At 35.3% G+C, this 19,389-nt stretch overlaps 1 protein-coding gene across 2 annotated transcripts in view; it reads left to right on the top strand.

Annotated features, from left to right (window-relative positions):
• BRWD1 (bromodomain and WD repeat domain containing 1) overlaps positions 1-18,993 on the top strand; it is a 69,863-nt gene extending 50,870 nt beyond the window's left edge. For both annotated transcript variants that reach the window (XM_026121494.2, XM_026121493.2), the window contains exons 34-41: positions 1,396-1,440; positions 2,069-2,215; positions 3,808-3,960; positions 4,251-4,420; positions 6,083-6,318; positions 7,370-7,549; positions 8,023-8,997; positions 14,874-18,993. In XM_026121494.2, the coding sequence (XP_025977279.2) occupies positions 1,396-1,440; positions 2,069-2,215; positions 3,808-3,960; positions 4,251-4,420; positions 6,083-6,318; positions 7,370-7,549; positions 8,023-8,997; positions 14,874-16,027 (3,060 nt within the window). In that variant the 3' untranslated portion in view covers positions 16,028-18,993. The remainder of the gene's footprint in view (positions 1-1,395; positions 1,441-2,068; positions 2,216-3,807; positions 3,961-4,250; positions 4,421-6,082; positions 6,319-7,369; positions 7,550-8,022; positions 8,998-14,873) is intronic.
• Positions 18,994-19,389: the final 396 nt, after the last annotated feature.

Raw genomic sequence — 19,389 nt, 5'->3', positions numbered from 1 at the left:
TAGTAAATAATTGCAATAATGTATTAGCATGATAGAGAAATACTACCAATCTTCAAATATATATAGTAAAATTGTTCAGTTATTTTTACAGGAGTGTTTTTGTGTATATTTATGTATTTACAAGATAAAGCTAATGCATTGCTATTTAGTTTATGCTTTAATGAAAGCATTTTGTGTTGTCATTACTTGTACAGAAGTAAAACAAACATGCATTTTGTACTATGACTGTGGCATCAAATAAAACAGTTTTTTCTCCCATGTTTTGAGTGGCACTGTATTTCTGGACACTTATTAATGTGCAGTAATGTAATACATTAAATATATAAACATATGAATAGCTATCTATTTGAACAGAAATATTTGTTCCTTGAACAGCTATCTTTCACTGTGTTTGTTAATTACTTTGGTTACCTCTACAGCCAAAATGTCACCCATACAGTGTTAACTGTTAAAAGTTGGCAAAGTGTGCGACTGTTGCAGTGATACTTTGATTCTTAGTTTCTCTCTGCACCACGCTGAATTACGCATTGGTTTTGCATGCCTCATGGAGAACTTAATAAAGTGCATTTATTTTAAATCTGATAGAGGCAGTAGTATTGTTATATACTAATGTGTAGTATTGTTATGCAGTAAGTGCATAGTTATCTGCAAATACTGTCTATTAACACTGTACCCCAAACTTCTCAAACTGATGTCTTTTTCACATTTTGATTTCTAATTTAGCATTTATTCACAAGACTTCGGAAGGTTGCAAAGTGGCTGCCCTCCCTTTCAGGTTAATATGTAGGGAAAAAAATGAGCCATTTTATTACTGCATCTCCCTACTTTAGCATTATCTCTGTATTTCTGCATTATAATGCGTTTCTGTGTTTTAGAAGCTTACTAAAAAAACTTGATCACAAGATGGCCTTTCTTAAACTCAGGACAACAAAAACGCAGAAAGTTTTATGACTTCTGTTATTTGTGAATTGAATTGCTGATGATCTTTAGTCATTGAGGCTCAAAGCTGATGGAAGCATAACTGACATTTCATACAGGATGTCTTTAAATACTTAATATGGTGTTCCAGGAGTACAATCTCTGCCTGGTGTTGGATGGTGCAAAAGTAATGCTCTGGGTAACTTCTCATTGCAATTTTTGCTGGTGTTTTCCTTTGTATTAAGGACAAGAGTTGGAGTCAGGAATGTTCAGTGGTATCTGTTTAGGATGTTACTTTCCAAGTCTGTCAAAGGCTGTGCTGTGTTTTTGATATGCTCATTTTCTGTCTCATCAAGAAAAATGAGAATTTTTTTAAGTTTCTTTTACCACAATATAAAATATAATGATACTTTGAGCACCCATTAGCCATTTAACTTCATACATATTTTTGAAGATAATTGATTTTATTTTGTGCAGGATGATGAGAAATGTCTTCCGAGAACTTCATATAGACGAAGAAAAGTGAGTTGGCTAATCTTTACCTTACATATTCAAATCCAGTCTAGCAGGAAGAAAAAAAGATTAGCTGACTGTATTGAAATTTTATGGGAGTGGTGCTTTTTTTTATAACAATCACAGATAGATCAGAACTCTTCTGATGTTAATAAGGAACTAAATGCTTTGCCTAAATATTGTTGCTATTTTAACACCTTTATACTGTATAGTTGTCCAGCAAAATCTTGCTGATGAATTTGATGTAAATATTGTTCACTGTAAGAGCTTTCAGTTATCTGTACGACACTGAAATAAAAGCATTATCCTGCTGATACACTGAGAAAATTAGAGTAATGGATATTACTCTGCTGTTTTAAGAGTAACTCTCAAGAAATTAGAAGGTATCTGTATATGTGCATTGGTTATTTTATATGAACAAGAAACAGGAGGAGGGAAAAAGAAATTATAATTTGTCAAAGCTATTAGTATAGACTAGAGAAGAAAATCTGCTAGCAGTTTAGTGCCTTTTTTATATTAAAAAACCCATGCTTGGAAGCCTATTTTTCTGATACACAAATAATTAGAATTACATTTTTAAGATTAGTTTTTCAGGCTGTGTTTTAGTAATGCTTTTTCTGACTTTTTTTTTTTTAAGAGACGGGTTTTAAAAAGAGGAAAAAGCATGAAAACTGGCTATGATGAAAATAGTTGGAAGAAACAGTGTATGGAACTGGTGAACTTAATTTTCCAGTGTGAAGATTCTGAACCTTTTAGGCAGCCAGTTGATTTGGATCAATATCCTGTAAGTTGTTCTGATAACTGTTGAAAGATATTTATATTATTTGTTTTTCTTGTAACGTTTGGTACCATAATAACATCTCCACATTGCTCTTGGAGCTGTTTGTTCTTACAGTTTTAGTCCAGAACCACTCAAAAGAATTTACTTTGCTGTGTGCTTAGAAGTATGAGCTGTATATCAAGATACAATCCATCAAAATATTAATGCAAAACAAATTGTAAACTAGTGTTGTAGGGATTGCAAATACTGCATTACCGTAAATAAGCATATAAGTTCTCTTGGTTTGCCATTATCTATTAACTTTGAAGATAACATTTAAATGTCTACTTTCTCTTGAACTGATCACAGTCAAAACTGAACTTATTATCTGTATTCCTGTGGCTTTGTTTTTTCCAACTGCCATTGCTGGCATCTCTTCTACTGGCTCACTGAATATTTTTGGGAATCTGCCCCCTCTTTGAAGCTTCATATATAGAGAGAATATACATCTTGGTTGATGTATGCCTCTACAGTATAGGTTCCATCCATCCTGTGTTTTGTTTTCTCTGAATTCCCTGTAAAATGCATCTCAGAACATCTTTCATATCAATCAAATATCTCGTTTTTCCTAAGGACTTCTGCAGCTTTGCCATGCCTCTTATTTAGAAACTTATCTTAATGTCAGAAGTCATTTGTCATTTCTCCAAACTTATCCTTCTTTGCTACAGTAGTGGGTTCACACTTTCTTTTTATTTTCTTTCCCACTATCTTTTATATGAAAGTCATTTTAGATAAATCTGCATATTCTTCATTAAAACTTGCTTCTCTGGGGCACTGTAAAAAAAATCTGTTTGCTGAGTCTGAGCAATGAACCTGATTTGTTCTTTTCTTTCTCTTAACTGCTCATGGTATTCTTGCTAACTCTTCTGTCTTGCTTGTTTTAAAGACCCAATAAACTCTCAAGGAGAGAAAGCTTTTTAATAACCATGCAACTGTTTGCTTCCGAGCTTTATATTTTGAGTTTGGGTCTCTTCAGGTTTGAAGAACATTTTGGGGTTCTCCAAAACTCCTCGTTTACAGGGGAGAGAATGAGATAGAGATTTTAGGAGAGAGCAGGGGTGGTTTGTTTCTTAACCAATCCAGTTTGTTTTTCATACTAAAAATGCATCAGTGGAAGGATTACATGAAGATTTGTCACAGCCATGTTTGTCATTTTGATAACAAAATCCTTTACTTGCATGTTATTGTTACTGGATAGCTCTTATAGAGGTAACTCAGAAGAAACCGGAAAGCTGCATTCTTGGGCATATGACATTTCAGAAGTTTTTGAAAGATAATGAGCTGATGCAAAAAACCTTGAAAATGAGCAGGAGGGTAATGCAGTGGAGGCTTCAAATCAGGTAGTCTCTGTGAAAGCTAAGCTGTCTACTGGGTGCTTCTGTCTTCAGATGATGGTAAAGATAATCCATGGTCATCTTAGTTCACCTTTAAATGATGGAAATAATAAAATTAAAAATGTTTTATTTTCTTTATACTTTGTCGAATTACTTTTTTTTCTCTCTCTCTCTCTCTCTCTCTCTCTCTCTCTCTCTCTCTCTCTGTTTTCATATCTTTAGGATTATAGGCATATCATAGACACTCCAATGGACTTTGGTACAGTGAAAGAAACGCTGGAAGCTGGGAATTATGACACTCCAATGGAACTGTGCAAAGATATAAGACTAATATTTAGTAATGCAAAATCTTACACTCCAAACAAAAAATCAAAGGTGGCTGTTAATATTGTGTTTTTATGCTTGCCATAACAGCATTAGTTTTTATTTTGGAATTAGTTTGTTTATCATTATCTCTTGGTAAAGTTTCTGATTGGGTAGATAGTGGGCAAGAAGTGCAACAAAAATATTAAATATATTTGTTCATATGTCTTGTTTATCTAGTGTTACAGAGCATTACTTTGCCATACTTTTTCTTTCTAATATTTCTGTACAATTTTCAATTTTAGAAATGTTATTCTTGGATAAAATGTTACAGTTTTTTATATATAATCTTCTTTATTTAGATTTATAGCATGACCTTGAGATTGTCAGCATTATTTGAAGAGAAAATGAGAAGAATCGTTTCAGATTTCAAGAATGGTCAGAAGCAGAATGAAAAACTACGCAAAAAACAGAGATATACTAGAAGACTTCAGAGTCAAAGCTCAGTTCAGCCTCCTACCAAAACACTCAGGTAACCAAATGAGTTACAAAGATGTGGAGATTTATCACAATGTCAAATATTTGTATCCTATCATATTTAGTCTTGGAAGATGAGAACAATTGGTTTATTAGATGGATAGCAAACTTTCGTGAGATATATTTAGAATTACCTCTCTCGCGGCAGGAAAGACATACTTGGAAAAAGTGTTCTTTTGTGGTGTAAAACGTAGTGTAAACAACTGAGGGACTGAAGGTAGAAGAGGGTGGGTTTGTTTTTCTGTTTTTAATACTTTAGTCAAGGAATCAGACTTGATTGCAAAATGTATTACAGGACTGCACAGCAGAAATTATCAGTCCTATAAGTTTCTGACACAACTGCTGGCTGACATTAATTCCATGTATTCTTCTCAATTTGTATGTAGGGTGAAGCGAGACAAAATACAAAAGCTAAACTGGTATACTGTGGGAACTTAGCATGTCCCTTTTTTCTGCTATCCAGCCTTTTTTTGACTGGCAATGGAAGGATAAGAATAAGAGTTCTAAGAATTAAAGTCTTAAGAATAAATTCCTTTGCCGTATGAGACTATGTCGTCTTAAAATTCTGAGTAGTGGATTACTCCTACACTTTCAGTTTTTATTGTTGTGCATAAAAGTTGGATTACACCATATGCACGTCCTGTGATGGATGCCTTGAACACTTGGGAATATTCCTCGTTTGTAGTTCTTCCCAGTGAAACAATTTCATTCATGTAATAAAGAAACACATATTAGGATAGGCAGGAACTCTTCTTTGAATGAATGCGTGTGTTCCTATCTGAACCATTGTATGCGACTTGTTTACAGTTCAGTGGTGCATAGCAGAAATGAGGCTCAGCAATATTCAGGGGGAGCATTTGGATATTAAGCCATCATGCAGGAAGTGCATACACGTGCATCTAGAAGAATATTTGAAAGCTTATGACTAAAAGGAAACAAATGACAAAACAGTAGTTCTAAATGTAAAAAGTGACTTTCCAGTGCCTAGCAGCCTCTGCATTGCCTGTGTATAATGCATGTCCCTTCTCCATTTCCCCTCTAGATCATTTTTCTTCTGCTGTAGTCAAACAGAATATCTGGACAGTGTGTAATACTCCAACATCTGTGAGGAAGGGTTTTACTGGAGAATTGGATCAGTGGGTTTCTACTACAAATAAGCATTTTATTTTAGACAGAAAATTAATTCCTCAAAGATGCACCTTCTTGGTGTCTTTGGAGCTCAGGTTATCATGGAATAATGCTTGTATGTGCAGCACTTAACTTGAGGCTTATGTGTGATTGACAAGACTCTGAGATTCAGACTTCAGAGACTGTTGTTGCAACTTGATGTTAATAAGAGGGTATTTGTGTCACAAGCACATTCTGTATGAATTTTTTTTTTTCCCCCTCCAGTCAGAGTAGAGAAAGAAACTCTTTTTCTCATACAACTTTTCCAGGAGTATAGACTATTTTTTACTGGAAGTACTTAATGCTTATCAAAATGAAAATTGTCCCACACCTTGTTAGGTCACATCTAATTACCCTTCCATAAATCTAAACTAACCATATGCCATATGATGTAAGCTTCCGGAGGAAGAATTATTGTCAGAATACTTAATTACCTATTTTTCATAGTTTTACAACCTCTGTTGCTTTTACCTCTTTCCCCTTTCGCTAGAAATTTGAAGCAGAAACCATTAAAATCTCAGGCAAAAATTGAATCTGAGCAGGAAGATTCTTTTACTCTACCTACCTCAAGCAGAGCCGCTTGTGTAACAAGCCATAAAGTGAATGCTAGCAATTACGTCCATAGTTCCTCTGGTGAATCTTCTGATTCTGCATGCCTGGCATCCTTTGAAAGGAATGGAAAGGCTAGATCTACAACACTAACAAATTGTTCTGCTTTGTCATCAGGTAAGAAATGAAATCTGTTTCAGGTGCAGATTTTTATCTTGGTCATATCTATGAAGTTTACTAATGTTTCCTTGGTAATCAGTGGGAAGTTTTTCAGACAAGTTTTCTATGCAGTTTGTATTCTGAGTAAGACTGAATTTTGAATATTGTATATTTTGTTCAATTTTGAACTCTTACTACATTATTGAAGATCTGTGTACTAAATACAAGATTTTCTGCTTTAAAATTATATAGACTGCAGTAAGGTTAGTCAGCTCCTTTATTAATGAAAAGCCTGCTCCGAAGAGGAGATTTGTCATTAGGATAGTTAGAGGCAGAGCTGTCTTGGTTATATATTGCAGTCTAACAGATGGTAATTTTAGCCACTTTGTATGGGGATTCACTAAAAAGCTTGAGTTGACTGGGACTGAGAAAAAGTTGATGCACTAACATAGTTACTTGATGCTCTTAAATTTTCTACCAATTTCAGTAATAGAATTTCTGCATTTCAAACAGTTTTAGGAAAGTGGTTGTGCTGAATGAGTGCCTATTTGAGAGGAAAACATAAGCTATTTGATAAACGGTGCTGTGTAAAATATAGGTCATTTATCTGCATAGGGTATGTAAAAAAAAATTAACACCCCAAACTAACAAATGGCAGAATGGAAGTTCTTAGAGGCATAAAAACCTTAATCTCTGGCTGTTCTCCCCCTATCCCCACAAAAGTTTTTGCTTCCTTCAAAGAATAAGGATGCACGTCCTGCTAAAAGAGAGATGTGCTGCTAAAAGATGCACGTCCTGCTAAAAGAAACACATCTGTGTTATTTTAGTCGGAACAAAAATACAGCTCAAAGAAGCTTCCTATCATAGAAAACGTTAGAAATGTTAAGTGGTATATTCTGTAAATATAGTTATCAATTTCATATCTGTATGAGAAATCAAAGCATGATAGACAGTCCACTGTCAATATTATGAGGAAATTTGAAGACTTTTTGGATCAGTAAACTATAGCTTTCAATTGGAATTTAACAATGTGTTTAGAATTCTAATTAAAAATTCTATTTTTTAACAGAAAGTGAAATAGAAGGTTCTTTGGTTTCTTCTTCCTCTTCATCCTCTACAAGTAGCTCAGAAGACAGCAAAGAAAGCTCCGCGATTCTTGTGTCACCCCCACTACACAATGGTATATCTAGAAGAAAGAATAACAATTTCAGGATAACTAGAAATCGAGCTGCTCAAAGAAAACAAATAGGTAAGATTTGATTAGTTTTCCTGTCAACGGCCAATAACACAAGGGAAGTGTTATTAATAAAAGATAATTGCTATTTTTAGTTGTTGTACATGTAAGGTACTAACTTTTGACTGTTGCTAGTTCTGTAGCTTTCAAAATACTACTCCTTGAACTTCTGAAAATACTGTTTTTGGTACTCAGGATAGGAGGCAGAAACACCTAAGTCTAGTGAGAGGGAGTATCTTGCAACATTTTGAATCTTTAATTAAAGTAAAAATAATTTGTAAAGAAGTTCTAGTTTTCACAAAACTAGAATGAATTCAAAATTTGTTATAGCTTAGTATCTCTTCCTGCCAGACAGTAAAAGCACATAACTATTACTAAAAGTATATTCCATTAGTCATGTCGTTGGGTTGAACCTGTTTGAGATTAGACAAGAATTAAGAAGTGTCTATTTCTGTATTTAAGATTTTAATCACTCTTTTACTTTACAGGAATGCTTCCGCAGGAGAATGGGAATACGAGAAGAACTGCCAGGAAAAGGTTGTATGGAAGTGACTCTGAAAATACTTCAGTGGTGACATCTGAGTCACTGAGTAATAGTACTGGTCGACATAGAAAAATTCCACGCAGAAGTGCTGCTGTGGCTGCTAATAAATTAAAGCTAATGAGTGACGTGGAGGAAGAGGTTTCGAGCTCAGAAAGTATCGGCATTGGATGCAAGAATAGAAGACTGCCTCACCGGAATGCCTCAGCTGCAGCCAGGCGAATGTTACTGGATGGGTCTGAGGATGATGTAGGTCTAAAATCTGAAAGTGAAAAAGAAGGAGAAGAACAGTTTACCAAGAAGAAGATTCTTTCTCAACCCGGTTCATCTGCTGCAAGAAGAAAATTCATTAGTGAATCTGAAAATGCAACATCAGATTCTGAGACAGATACACAAATGAAGCAGAAAAACTGGCAAAGCAATGGCCATAAACAGTTGCGTGGGACAGTCCATTCTGTATCTCCCAAAACAAAAAGTCCCATACTAGAATTGTCGGAGGAGGACTCCAAAAGCCATAATTCAGAGGATGGGAGCAGTCAGAAAGTTTCTGACCAGTCAACGTCTGCACATAAGCCTGCAGTGAGCAACTCTGAGGATGAAGTAGATTCTGAATCAGAGAGGTGGAACAGCAGAAAAACGACTGATCAGCAGCTTGTTGCTCCTTTAAAAAAAGCAAAAGTCTTGAGTGAGTTAGAGGACACAGCAGAATCTGAAAGAGAAGAAAGGAAGGATGGGAGAAGTTTTGTTTCAGAGAGCTTGGTGCCATCTAGAGTTGCAGGGAGTTCAAAATCTGGAGCTGGTGCCAGCTTCAATTGTTCTTCTGATACAGAATCTGAAACAGATTCCAATAAGAGTAATTACTGTGACACTTCAAAAACAAAAAGGAGGAAAAGAAAAGGAAAAACAAAAATCATTAGAAAAGGTAAAATTTTTAAAGCTATTACATCTGTGATACTGACTAGATGGAGGAAACAATGTAGGATTAATATAGAAAATGACTGGGAGGCTTTGGACTATACAAAGTGTAATAGTATTCCTAAACATTCTAAAATAAGAACTAGAAATCGAGGGAAGGAGAGCTGTAAAGTATGGTAAGTGTCTAGAAGCCTAGACTGTTTAACTGAGAGGTTACCGAACACAACATTGAGAGATAGCTATTCCAGTTTCATGGTAATAGTATTTAGAATTCATGATGAATGCTGGTTGTTCTTGTCATGCAATTCAGGTAATATATTTATTTTTCTATTAAAAAAATTGTCACTAAGTCATGATTGTTCTTTTCTTACTTGAATTTGCATTTGCTTATCTATGTAGCAGGTTATAGCAACTGATGCTAAAATGTCTCTTTTGAAGTAATGTTACTGTGTGTAGTGACTGGTAAAAGTCAGAGAAAGATTGACTTTGAGGTTGTTGGCACAATATTAAGCAAAATTCTAAAGTGTGCTGTGAATGAGTTCTATGATATGCAATTCAAGATACTGCAGAGTCTCAAAAGGAACAGCCTGTTCTGTTTCTTTGGCCTTCCCCTTGTTCAGAATTTCAGTAATGAAAACTTCTGGGTTGTAATTCTGTTAGCTTGAGTTTGTGGGTAAAGTAATAGTTCAGTTTATCTTCTTTTTTAGTCAGTGACTTTGGTGCTAAAGCAGACTGAGACACAGAGCCATTATTTTCAATTGAAGTTACTTTTATTTGTGGTATTTGAAAGATGTATTAATGCTTTTACTTCCATGCTGTGCATTGGAACCTGTAACCTGATTTGACTTTTGGATTTTACTCTGTCAGTGATATGTAGTGTCATTTTCAAGGTAAAGAAGCATCTTGATTCTCCGCTAATGATCTTTAGATGCTTGTCTGCCTTCTGCCAGATTTAAGATACAAGGGGGGTGGGTTTGGGTTGTGTGGTGGCATTTTTTTGGTTGGTTGGTTGGCTTTTAACCGATGTAGTGGTGATCCTCCAATCCTTTTCTTTAGTTTCCTAGTTTCATGTTTGTTTGAGTAATGTTGTAAAGTGAAGCGTCATGTCACTAGCTATATTATCATACTGATAAAACATTACATGCAAAGATCACTGTAAAGAACAGCAAGGTGAAGTGCAAATATTCCAGATAGTTGAAGAAACAAGATTAGCACTCCACCTGTTTCAGAAAGTTTTTCTCTGCTCTTTTTTTAGTATAATTTTGTGTCACTCAAATGCTTGTGTGCGCTGGCTGACCTGTTCTGATTTGCAGATTTGGCGGGGGAGGGTGTAAGCTCGTCTAAATGATGTTAAGATTTATTAAAATAGGCTCTGTACATTTGCTGCTGAGCCTTGTAACTGACTACTGAACTTCAGATTTGTCGGAACTATGTTGCCATAGAAGCTTATTTCTTTTAAACAACAAAAGGGAGGGGAAAAAAAAGATACATTTTCTATTAACTTTCTAGGATTTAAAATCTCACTTGAATTTGTTTCATAGATCAAAACCAGTGAGTCCAAATAATTTGTAAAATCTCCCTTAAAAATTTGCCTGAGATGTCATTTTTAAGGGGAAGACGAGACCGCTTGATTTTTAATAACTTTCCTTATACTTTTTGTGCAAAGTTTTCCCCATGAAGTATGTAGAAGCTTACATACTAGATAGCCGACAATGAGTTTGGCTTTGGTCTCTTTAGCTTGTCCTTTAAATGTAATGTGGATGTTTTCACTGTTTATCCTGTAGTGTTTAAGGCTTAATGAAAACCTGGTTTCTTTTTTTCTTACCAGTTCTTTATCACAGTCAATTAAATTTTAGCTTTTACTGTACTGTACCTTTTATGTCCTTGAGTGTGAAGTGTTAATTTGTCTTCCAGCTCTAACATAGAGCAAAACTCCTCTTATTCACGTTTTGTCTCTTAATGAAAAATAAGAAAACAGGAAAAAATGTTTAATTCTCAAGTTAAAATGAATATATTTTTATTTTGAACATACCTTCTGTAGTAATTCATGTTCATCTACTAGGTAAACCTTCCAATCACAAAAGCAAATTCAGCTTTATTTTTAATTTGCAAGTGGTGCCAAACATTGGCGAGTATCTGTATGTATTATCAGTTAGTTTTCAAGGACTGCATCTATTTAACGCTCATAATAAAGTTACCAAAGTTTTTAAAGAGAATCAATGCATAAACATTATTTTTAATTTGCATTCATACTCACTTTTTTTCTTTAAAGTAGCTCATTTCTTATGGAGTGGTATTACTTTATCCGAAAATGATTAACCTTCTCTGCCACATATAACATCCCAAGTGCTGATCTGCAAACATGGCAGAGCATCAGTTGTGTTTTTGTGTGTATTTTTTTTTAACAACTTAAGTTGATGATCTTTTAAATATGCCCTTAATCAAATGAAGGGGGCCCATCTAAAAGATGGTAAGGTATGTTAAGTATGGGGCAAGAGTGAGTATTCCTAAACTTCCAAAAGGCCATGAGTATGCTCTTTAAAAGTTAGTAAGGATAAAATACAGTAATGAAGTACAGTAATGAGACCCAGCGTTGTTTGGGTCTCATTTCAGAATCATCTGCAAAGATGAGGTCTCTGTAGACTGTTTACTTATTGGAAACATGATGTTAATTTTTTTTAAACTATATTCAGAACCAGTGGGGTTGAAGCTGTAGGGCCAAGTTTGAGACCACCTTTCATTAGAAAGGGGAATATATCATTTTTCCTATATGGTGTTCCTTATAGACAAGTAACTCTCAGGCATTAATAATTTATTTGCCTTTTTGTGAGCTGTTCCCTACATTGTTTTACTGAAAAATTAGTTGGCTGTCATATGAACTGTAGCTAATCTTGGAAAATATTTACACTAAAATACAAAGTATTTATTTTCAGCTTTAATTTATCTAACCTTTAGTCTAATTTGGGAATATTATCACAGGTAATCAAATAACAATTCTTAAATTAGCAGGTGCCTATAGCTCATTTTATTCCTCAACAGACAATTGATGTGACAAGTGCACTATTAGCACAACCTAATTTACCGTGGTTTGCCAAACTGATGCATGTATTGCTTTTTTCTGAAGAAGCTGACAGTTAACAGTAAATAGGAAGCTAAACAAATTAGTATTTCTGAAAGTTATGTTTAGGTACTGCTGGGAGTATACTTGTGCTTTTGTTTAAAAAAATAAATTTTCCACATAAATGGAATCGTTGGCTAACTGGGCATGAGAAACGCTTTGTGCACTGTGATGTAACCTGCAAATTAGCTGACTTGGAGAGATGGCTGGATATTTCTACCCTGTCTTGCAGCCCGGACTTTCAGGTGTAGAGTTCGCTATTGCACAGTTTCATTAAGCAGATGCAGATTTGGGTGTTCTTATTGTGGTGTGTAGGAATGTTTACTAAGTTATTCCGGAGTTAATTTTAAATCTGGTAAGCTTGAATTAAAAATTAAAATCAGCTTTATATGTATTTGTTCCCAGTTTAAGACTTTGTATGTAAAGCATAGATTGAACTTACTGGCAGTGTTGCAGGAGGACTGGACTTCTGTCTTCAGTGGACTGTCATGCTGCTTTTATCCTTTAGCCTTCCATTCTGTCCTCTGAATTAGCTGCTGAAACTCTGAAAATGTGTACTCTGTTGTGATGGCCAAGCTTTTTCCTTTAAAAGCACGCACCTTTAGATATAAGTACCTAAGCACACATCTCAGCTGACTAAAAGCTTGTGGGCATTCTTTCTTTTTTGTTGATTTTTTTTTTTTTTTTTTTTAATAGTTTATAACTTAAGGGATACCACTTGGAACAGTTATTTCTTCAGATGGCCAAATGTGATTTTGTTAGCTGTCAGTATTAAGGCTGGGTAGTCCTTTAAACCTTTCCTAACTGCTCTTCTAGAATGTGAGTGTAGCTCGAAACAGCTGTAGAGAAATCTTAATCGTAAGGCTGGGTTACGCTTTTTTACACTTACTAACTGGACAAAATGTCTCTTTGTACCTGTAACTTGTGTGCTGTTGTTTGCCACGACTAGGATACTGCGGCACGTTGTTATATCTATTTACAGTATTTTCCTGTTTCAAGTATAATTTAACACTTTAAATCCCTAGGTTCCTGCCTGTTCAGGCTTGCCCCATAATAACTGTTACAGGCAGCAGCTGTATGTTGCTTAAATGCTTACTTGATAGTATTGGAAGACGGTATTTAAGTTAAGCTGGCCTTTCATACAGTAAAACACAGTATTTGGCAGAAAGGTGTTACTTTTTTTGCCCATAAAATGACACAATACAAATAATAGTAATAGTGTTAGTGTATAATTTCTGGAAACTGTTAGAAAAGACAGTAAATGAATTGAATTAACCTTTGGAAATACCAAAATAGGTACATTATATTGAGTTAGTACCTAAAAAGGTCTACCTTGAAATGATGACTGGTGTCTGAAGAACTTCTTAATATTGATACTCAAATTGGACAGTTGAATTTGTGTTCTATTACTTTTTTTCAACTTAAATAATTATCCGCTGTCTTTTATAATACATCTTTACTGTATTTATTCTTGCCAGAACTTAGCGAAAATGTTGCCCTATCTGTACTTCACAGGTGGGGAATCAGGGCACAGAAAGAGATCAAATGACTTGCCAGTGCTAACACAACAAGTTGACCAGAGGAGTAAGGAACCAAACTGTGGCTAACAGTTAAACCTTAGGCTAGTGTTCTAGTGTCTGGGAAGTTATTATTCTCAAAAGGCATTTGGCCTTTCAGTTCAACAACAGTTCAAACAGTTTAAACAAAATTAGCAGAATAATTTTATCTGTCTGTAAAAGAAGTCAAGAAAGAGCATATCCTCTAAAAACCTCATCTCAATTGTATGATACATTTCCCTAAACTTCTAGTTGACAAAATATTTAGCTACCTACTTTTCTACAAAGTAACAGACAGCAGTAACAGACTAATGCTTTGATTATATTAGTGGATGCTTTCATGGAGGAAGTGCTTGTTCATAAAATCAGTAACAGTTCCGGAGAAATATGCAATAGACATCAAACTTGGGAAAACTAATTTGCAAATGATGCTTCTGCTAAAATAGTGAAACGCTGTTTGTTTTTTTTAATCAATTTTATGTTGATAAATTTTACTTCAAGAACTTTCACTTTTAATTTGAGCAAAATCTATCAGTAATTCTGTGATTTAGAAGGTGAAGGTTTAAATCATTTGTTTTGGTAACATCATTCATATCATTTACAAACTGAATATTTATTTTAAAACCCAACATAAGAAGCAATTGCTGTATTAAAAATACTGAGTAGAACGTCCACTCTTAGAAACAATCTTACTGCTTAAGTCACTAAAGAACTGAATGGTTTAAATGCTCTCTGTGTATATGAAACAATTCTACAATGGTGAAATCCATCCAGTGCTTGTGTTTGCATAAAATGTTACCATCCAATTTTTAGAATAAAGAGAGTCTGAAATGTGTAATAATTCATTTTGAAAGGACATGTTAGGAAGAAAATGATAGCTTTAACAATGGAAGTATTAATAATGTTAAAGCATTTGTTTGCTAAGTTAGGTAACGTTCTTTGGAAGCTAATACTAGAGTGATGGTAAAGAATATTACTTTCTTACTCTTCCATTATCTCAAAAAGAGTAATGCTGAGGAGTAGTGCTGAGAGTTAAAAGTATGCCTTGGACTGATTCTGAATGTTTTTAATAAAGGCTTAAGGTAAATTGCACCTAACACTTGGAATTGAAAAATGTTTTTGTGTATTTTATTAAAGGCAGTCACGTTCGTGCTTAACAAACTATTTCAGAAATGTAAGCTTTTTATCTTTTAAATCTTTATTTTACAGAATCAGCATCTGAGGAGACTGGACAAAGTGGAAAAGTGCTCAGGAGCAGGACATGCATAATTAACTACAAAAAACATATAAAGCTGTCTAATGTGACTGAGAAGAAAAATCCACGCAGATGTGCTACTTTGGCAGCTAATAAGATTAAGATAATGAGTGATACAAAGGAAGAGTTATCAAGCTCAGAAAGTGTTTGCACAGGAAAAAAGAACAGAAGGCAGCTTCATGGCAATGGGTCAGCAGCATCCAGGAAGAAACTGATCAGCAGCTCCGAGAGAGATGTTAGTTTAAAGTCCGAAAGTGAGAAAGAACAGTTTGCTGGCAGAAAAAAACTTTCTTGCTCTAATTCTACTTTTAAAAGAAAATACATTAGTGAATCTGAAAATGAAAAAACAGATTCTGAGGCAGAGATGAAAATGACTCGAAAGCAGAATGATGATAACTGCAAGCAGCCGCACGGAACAGTCCATGCTGCATCTCTTAAAAATGCCATATATGACTTTTCAGAGGAGAATTCCAGAAACCACAATGTAGAAAATGGGAAAAATTGGAAAACTTCTACTCAGTCTATTTCAGCCCACAACCACTGTAAAGTGAGCAACTCTGAAGATGAGGCAGATTCCGAGTTAGCCAAACGTGAAACTAAAAATATCAAAGAGGTATCGAATAAAAAATCTAGAACTCCTTTCAAAAGAGCAAAATTATTGAATGATTTAAAAGAAACAGCAGAATCTGAAGCAGGGGGGAGGAAAGATGAGAAAAGCTCAGTATCGGAGAATGTGGAAACACCTGGGACTGCAGGAAGTTCAAAAGCCAGTTTCAATTGTTCTTCTGATTCAGACTGTGGAACTGATAACAATAACTCTAGTGATGCCACAGAAACAAAAAAGAGGAAAAGAAAAGCAGAAGTCATTAGAAAGGAAATCTCAAACTCCAATTTGCCTAAGCCTTCCAGAAGACCCCAGCGAAGGAAACGCCGTAAACTTAATCAAGAAAATGACTCTGAAGATTTGGATTACACCAAATATAGAAGAGCTAATCGGCGTTCTAAGATAAGAACTCGAAATGGGGGTAAACGGACTGTGAGATATGACGATTGTGACGACGACGATGATGACGACAGAGGTTTAGATGACATAGATTGTGAAACGTAACCTTAAAAAGAAAAGCCAGCACACTTTTTTTTTTTTTTTTATGGTAATAGCACTAGAACTCATGATGGATGCTGGCTCTTCTTTGTCCTACATTTCAGGGAATATATTTATATTTTTCTATGAAAAAGTTATGAATGTGATTACATTATGACTTTCTCCTTTTCATATTTTGACTTGCACTTGCCTGCCCATGTAGCAGCATTTAGCACAGATGCCAAAATGTGCCTCATTATAGGGGCAATTTTTTGTCTTTACTGGTATTTTATTACATATAACAAGAGTTAAAAATGTTAAAACACTGCACAACAGGTTAATAGCAGTATGTTGAGTATTATTGTTATGGGTGCTGCAATGGAATACTACCTAGGTCATACAACATTAACACATTCAAGAACAGATTTCAAACATCTCTAATGCTGTATGAAATCATATACAATAGTAACAGGCTTATAAAACTGTACACTATAAAAGTCTGGTGGATGCTGATACTGCATCAGAAGAGTAATGAACGGTCACTAGGTTAATAACATTACAGCTTGTATTAGTACAGATGTTAAATGTTCTGTACTTCCATTATTGAAAACATACAACTAGAACCAGTTACCAGTTAATAGCGTATTTGCCAGTTAAAAAGGCATAATGGTGCTGGTAAAGAGAGGGTTTATGCTGACAGGTAGTACTATCATCATTAATGTGACTTCTATACTGTAAATTTAAGAATATGAAATGCAGGTGAACTCTTGGGCCTAAGGGTTTTTGTGTGTTTTCTTTATAAAATAGAAAAACAAACAAAACACTTGTTCTGTTTTTTTTATGCGTGAAATGATTGAGGTTCATAATCCTTACATTCCGGACCTTTTTGCTATTTCTCCATTGTTCTTCCATATTTAAACTCTAAGTGCTTTAATATTAGACTGCTGCATTGATTAAACCTTAATCAGTTTCTGATTACTGTAGTACCTCATCTACCTATTTTTGGAATGTATAAGACAGCTGTTGTTGCCAACAAATAATTATTGCATAGAAGATGGGAAAATATTTCTCCTGTTAAAATGTATAAATTCTTGGATGGCCATGTGTCAGATAAAAGAATGCATAGCACCTAATTTGACTCCAAACTCTTATCTAACTCTTCCTGAGGTGTGCTTAGTTTAGTAGAGAACTGGTCAAGGAGCAGCTTTTCACTTCCCCTCAGTCAGTAGAAAACTTGCTGCAATAGCTGTAGCTGCTTACTGGCTTGATGACATGTACTTGTGGAGCTGTGCTGGCTGAAGCTGAAGGTTACTGCCTTCAACCCAACACTAGCTGCTTGGTGATTTCTGCTCCTTTCCCACTCTCCACCATAGTTTTCCTGCCTCTGCTCTGCTGGGTCAGTTTCTCCCATGGCTGATTTATCTGATTCTTGATCTTTGTTCAGTAGGTGGGAGATGTACTCATATATTTATCCTAACCCAGCTCATTTTAACTGAAATAGCAAGTTTGTGAATTAGTTTTCCAGCAGATGGGACAGGTAGTAATATCTAGATGGGAAAAGATTTGAAAAACTGTAAGCAGTACAGCTGCATAATCAAGCTCTCACTGTATCAGCACAGCTTACATGAATGGAAGTGAAGTAATGGAAAATGGAGTCCCAACCACTGCCTACCAGCAGTTAATAAAAACCACTTCAACAAGTTTGCTGACATTGCATGCCAAAATGTGTATCAGTCATCACATCATTCTGGTATCCAGAATGGTATCTCAGTATAGAGAAATACTTTTTTTTTCTTCTTCTTCTTCCCTTAAGACTTATATATGAAGTCCAATGATAACCTAGTTTATACCATCCTTGCCTCAGGAGCTTTCTTTTTTTAATTAGAGCATAGTCTTTAATATAATGGTAGAATTTTGTAAATTCAAAGTACTTGTTTATCTGAATTCTTTAAATTGGTTTCTAAAATATGAGCACAGTTGTGTTTAGTAATGAAAGTTGGCTCTTTGAAGTGGCTTTGTGCATCTTACCGTTTAGGAGCATCTTTGTTAAAAGAGAATAAGCAAACTAGTATTTTTATATTATCCATAAACTGAATGCATTGTTTAGCATCTGCTTATGATCAGTGTTCTGTAAAGTATAACTTCCAACAGAGGTGTAAAAATTGATATAATAGCTTGTTAGTGAGCTTCAGAATTTTTATTAATCCAAAGTTTAAACAGCTAAAATTGGGCTGGTAGGTTTGTATTTTCAGTTCAGGCTTAGATTTAAAAAGATTCTTTTCTTTTCTCTTCCTCTTTCAGATGTTGTATTTTCTATCATACTGCATTCTTCTCTTACGTGTTCATGATGATCCTAGAAAGTTGGGTGCAGGTTCTGGCCCCTATATTCGTATATCCGAGAGGGAATTACTGGCTTATGGACCATACGGCTCTTTTTTTTTTTTTTTTTTTTTTTTTTTTAAACAGCAAAGCAAATGCTTTTTTGAATTTTATTTTATCCATATGGACAGGTTGCAGAGAGCCAGTAGAAGATGAATACTTGAACAGTAAATAGAATTTTTTTCTTTTAACTTTTTTTAAACACTTGGAGTCTGTGAGTTTTTCTTTAAGCAAGTGCGCTGTTGTCCCAGCTTGCTGCTTTTAAGTCTTGTAGAAGGCAGTTCTTCCACCTTCCTGGAAACTTTAATCATTCAGCACTCTTTGTTTGGTCTAGCTGTACTCAGGGAAGTCAAGTGATTTAGTAAACCTATAAAAGTAATACTTTTATTTAAAGCTGCCTGATGTAATACATTTCTCAGTTTTTTGTTTGTTTTCAAAGCTGGATATGAATATGGGATAGAGAATAAGCTAACAAGTAGCATGAACAGAGGAAAATACTAAAGGTGCAGGACAAAAGCATAGGAGAGCAAAATTCCTAAGTAGTATTAAAGACTTTCATTATGATGTACATTTAGAAGTGAACCAAAGTAAAGCTATACATACAACTGTGTTCATCACTGTATTCTTATTTGCAAATGTTTGGTATGTTTAATTTTACTATATTTGGTTTCTCTGTATGCCCTAAGGAACCCCAAACAGGTGCAGTATTACTTCCCTGCCTTTGAAGGAACTGTATGCTCAGTTGTTGACCGGTTGCCCGTGCAGGTTTGGGGGGGGGAGGGGGCGGGGCAGCGGACTGCTAGTATCGCAGCGTGGAAGCCATGCGGGCCTTCAGCTCTTGGGAGCCCTCAGCCTCTCTCGTTCTGCTCTGGACTGCTCCGGTTTAGTGGAAACCTTCAGTGATGGTGGTCTCTCCCTTCCCCTCCTCTCCTGCTTGGCCCTATCCTACCCAGGTAAGGGGAGGGAGCGGGGGGGAAAGGCACCACGGTATCCAGCAGCGGGGTCAAGGG

Source organism: Dromaius novaehollandiae, chromosome 1 (genome assembly GCF_036370855.1).
Source record: "Dromaius novaehollandiae isolate bDroNov1 chromosome 1, bDroNov1.hap1, whole genome shotgun sequence".
Classification (NCBI taxonomy): domain Eukaryota; kingdom Metazoa; phylum Chordata; class Aves; order Casuariiformes; family Dromaiidae; genus Dromaius; species Dromaius novaehollandiae.
The sequence above is the reverse complement of the archived record's forward strand: the minus strand, read 5'-3'. Positions and strand labels throughout refer to the sequence as shown.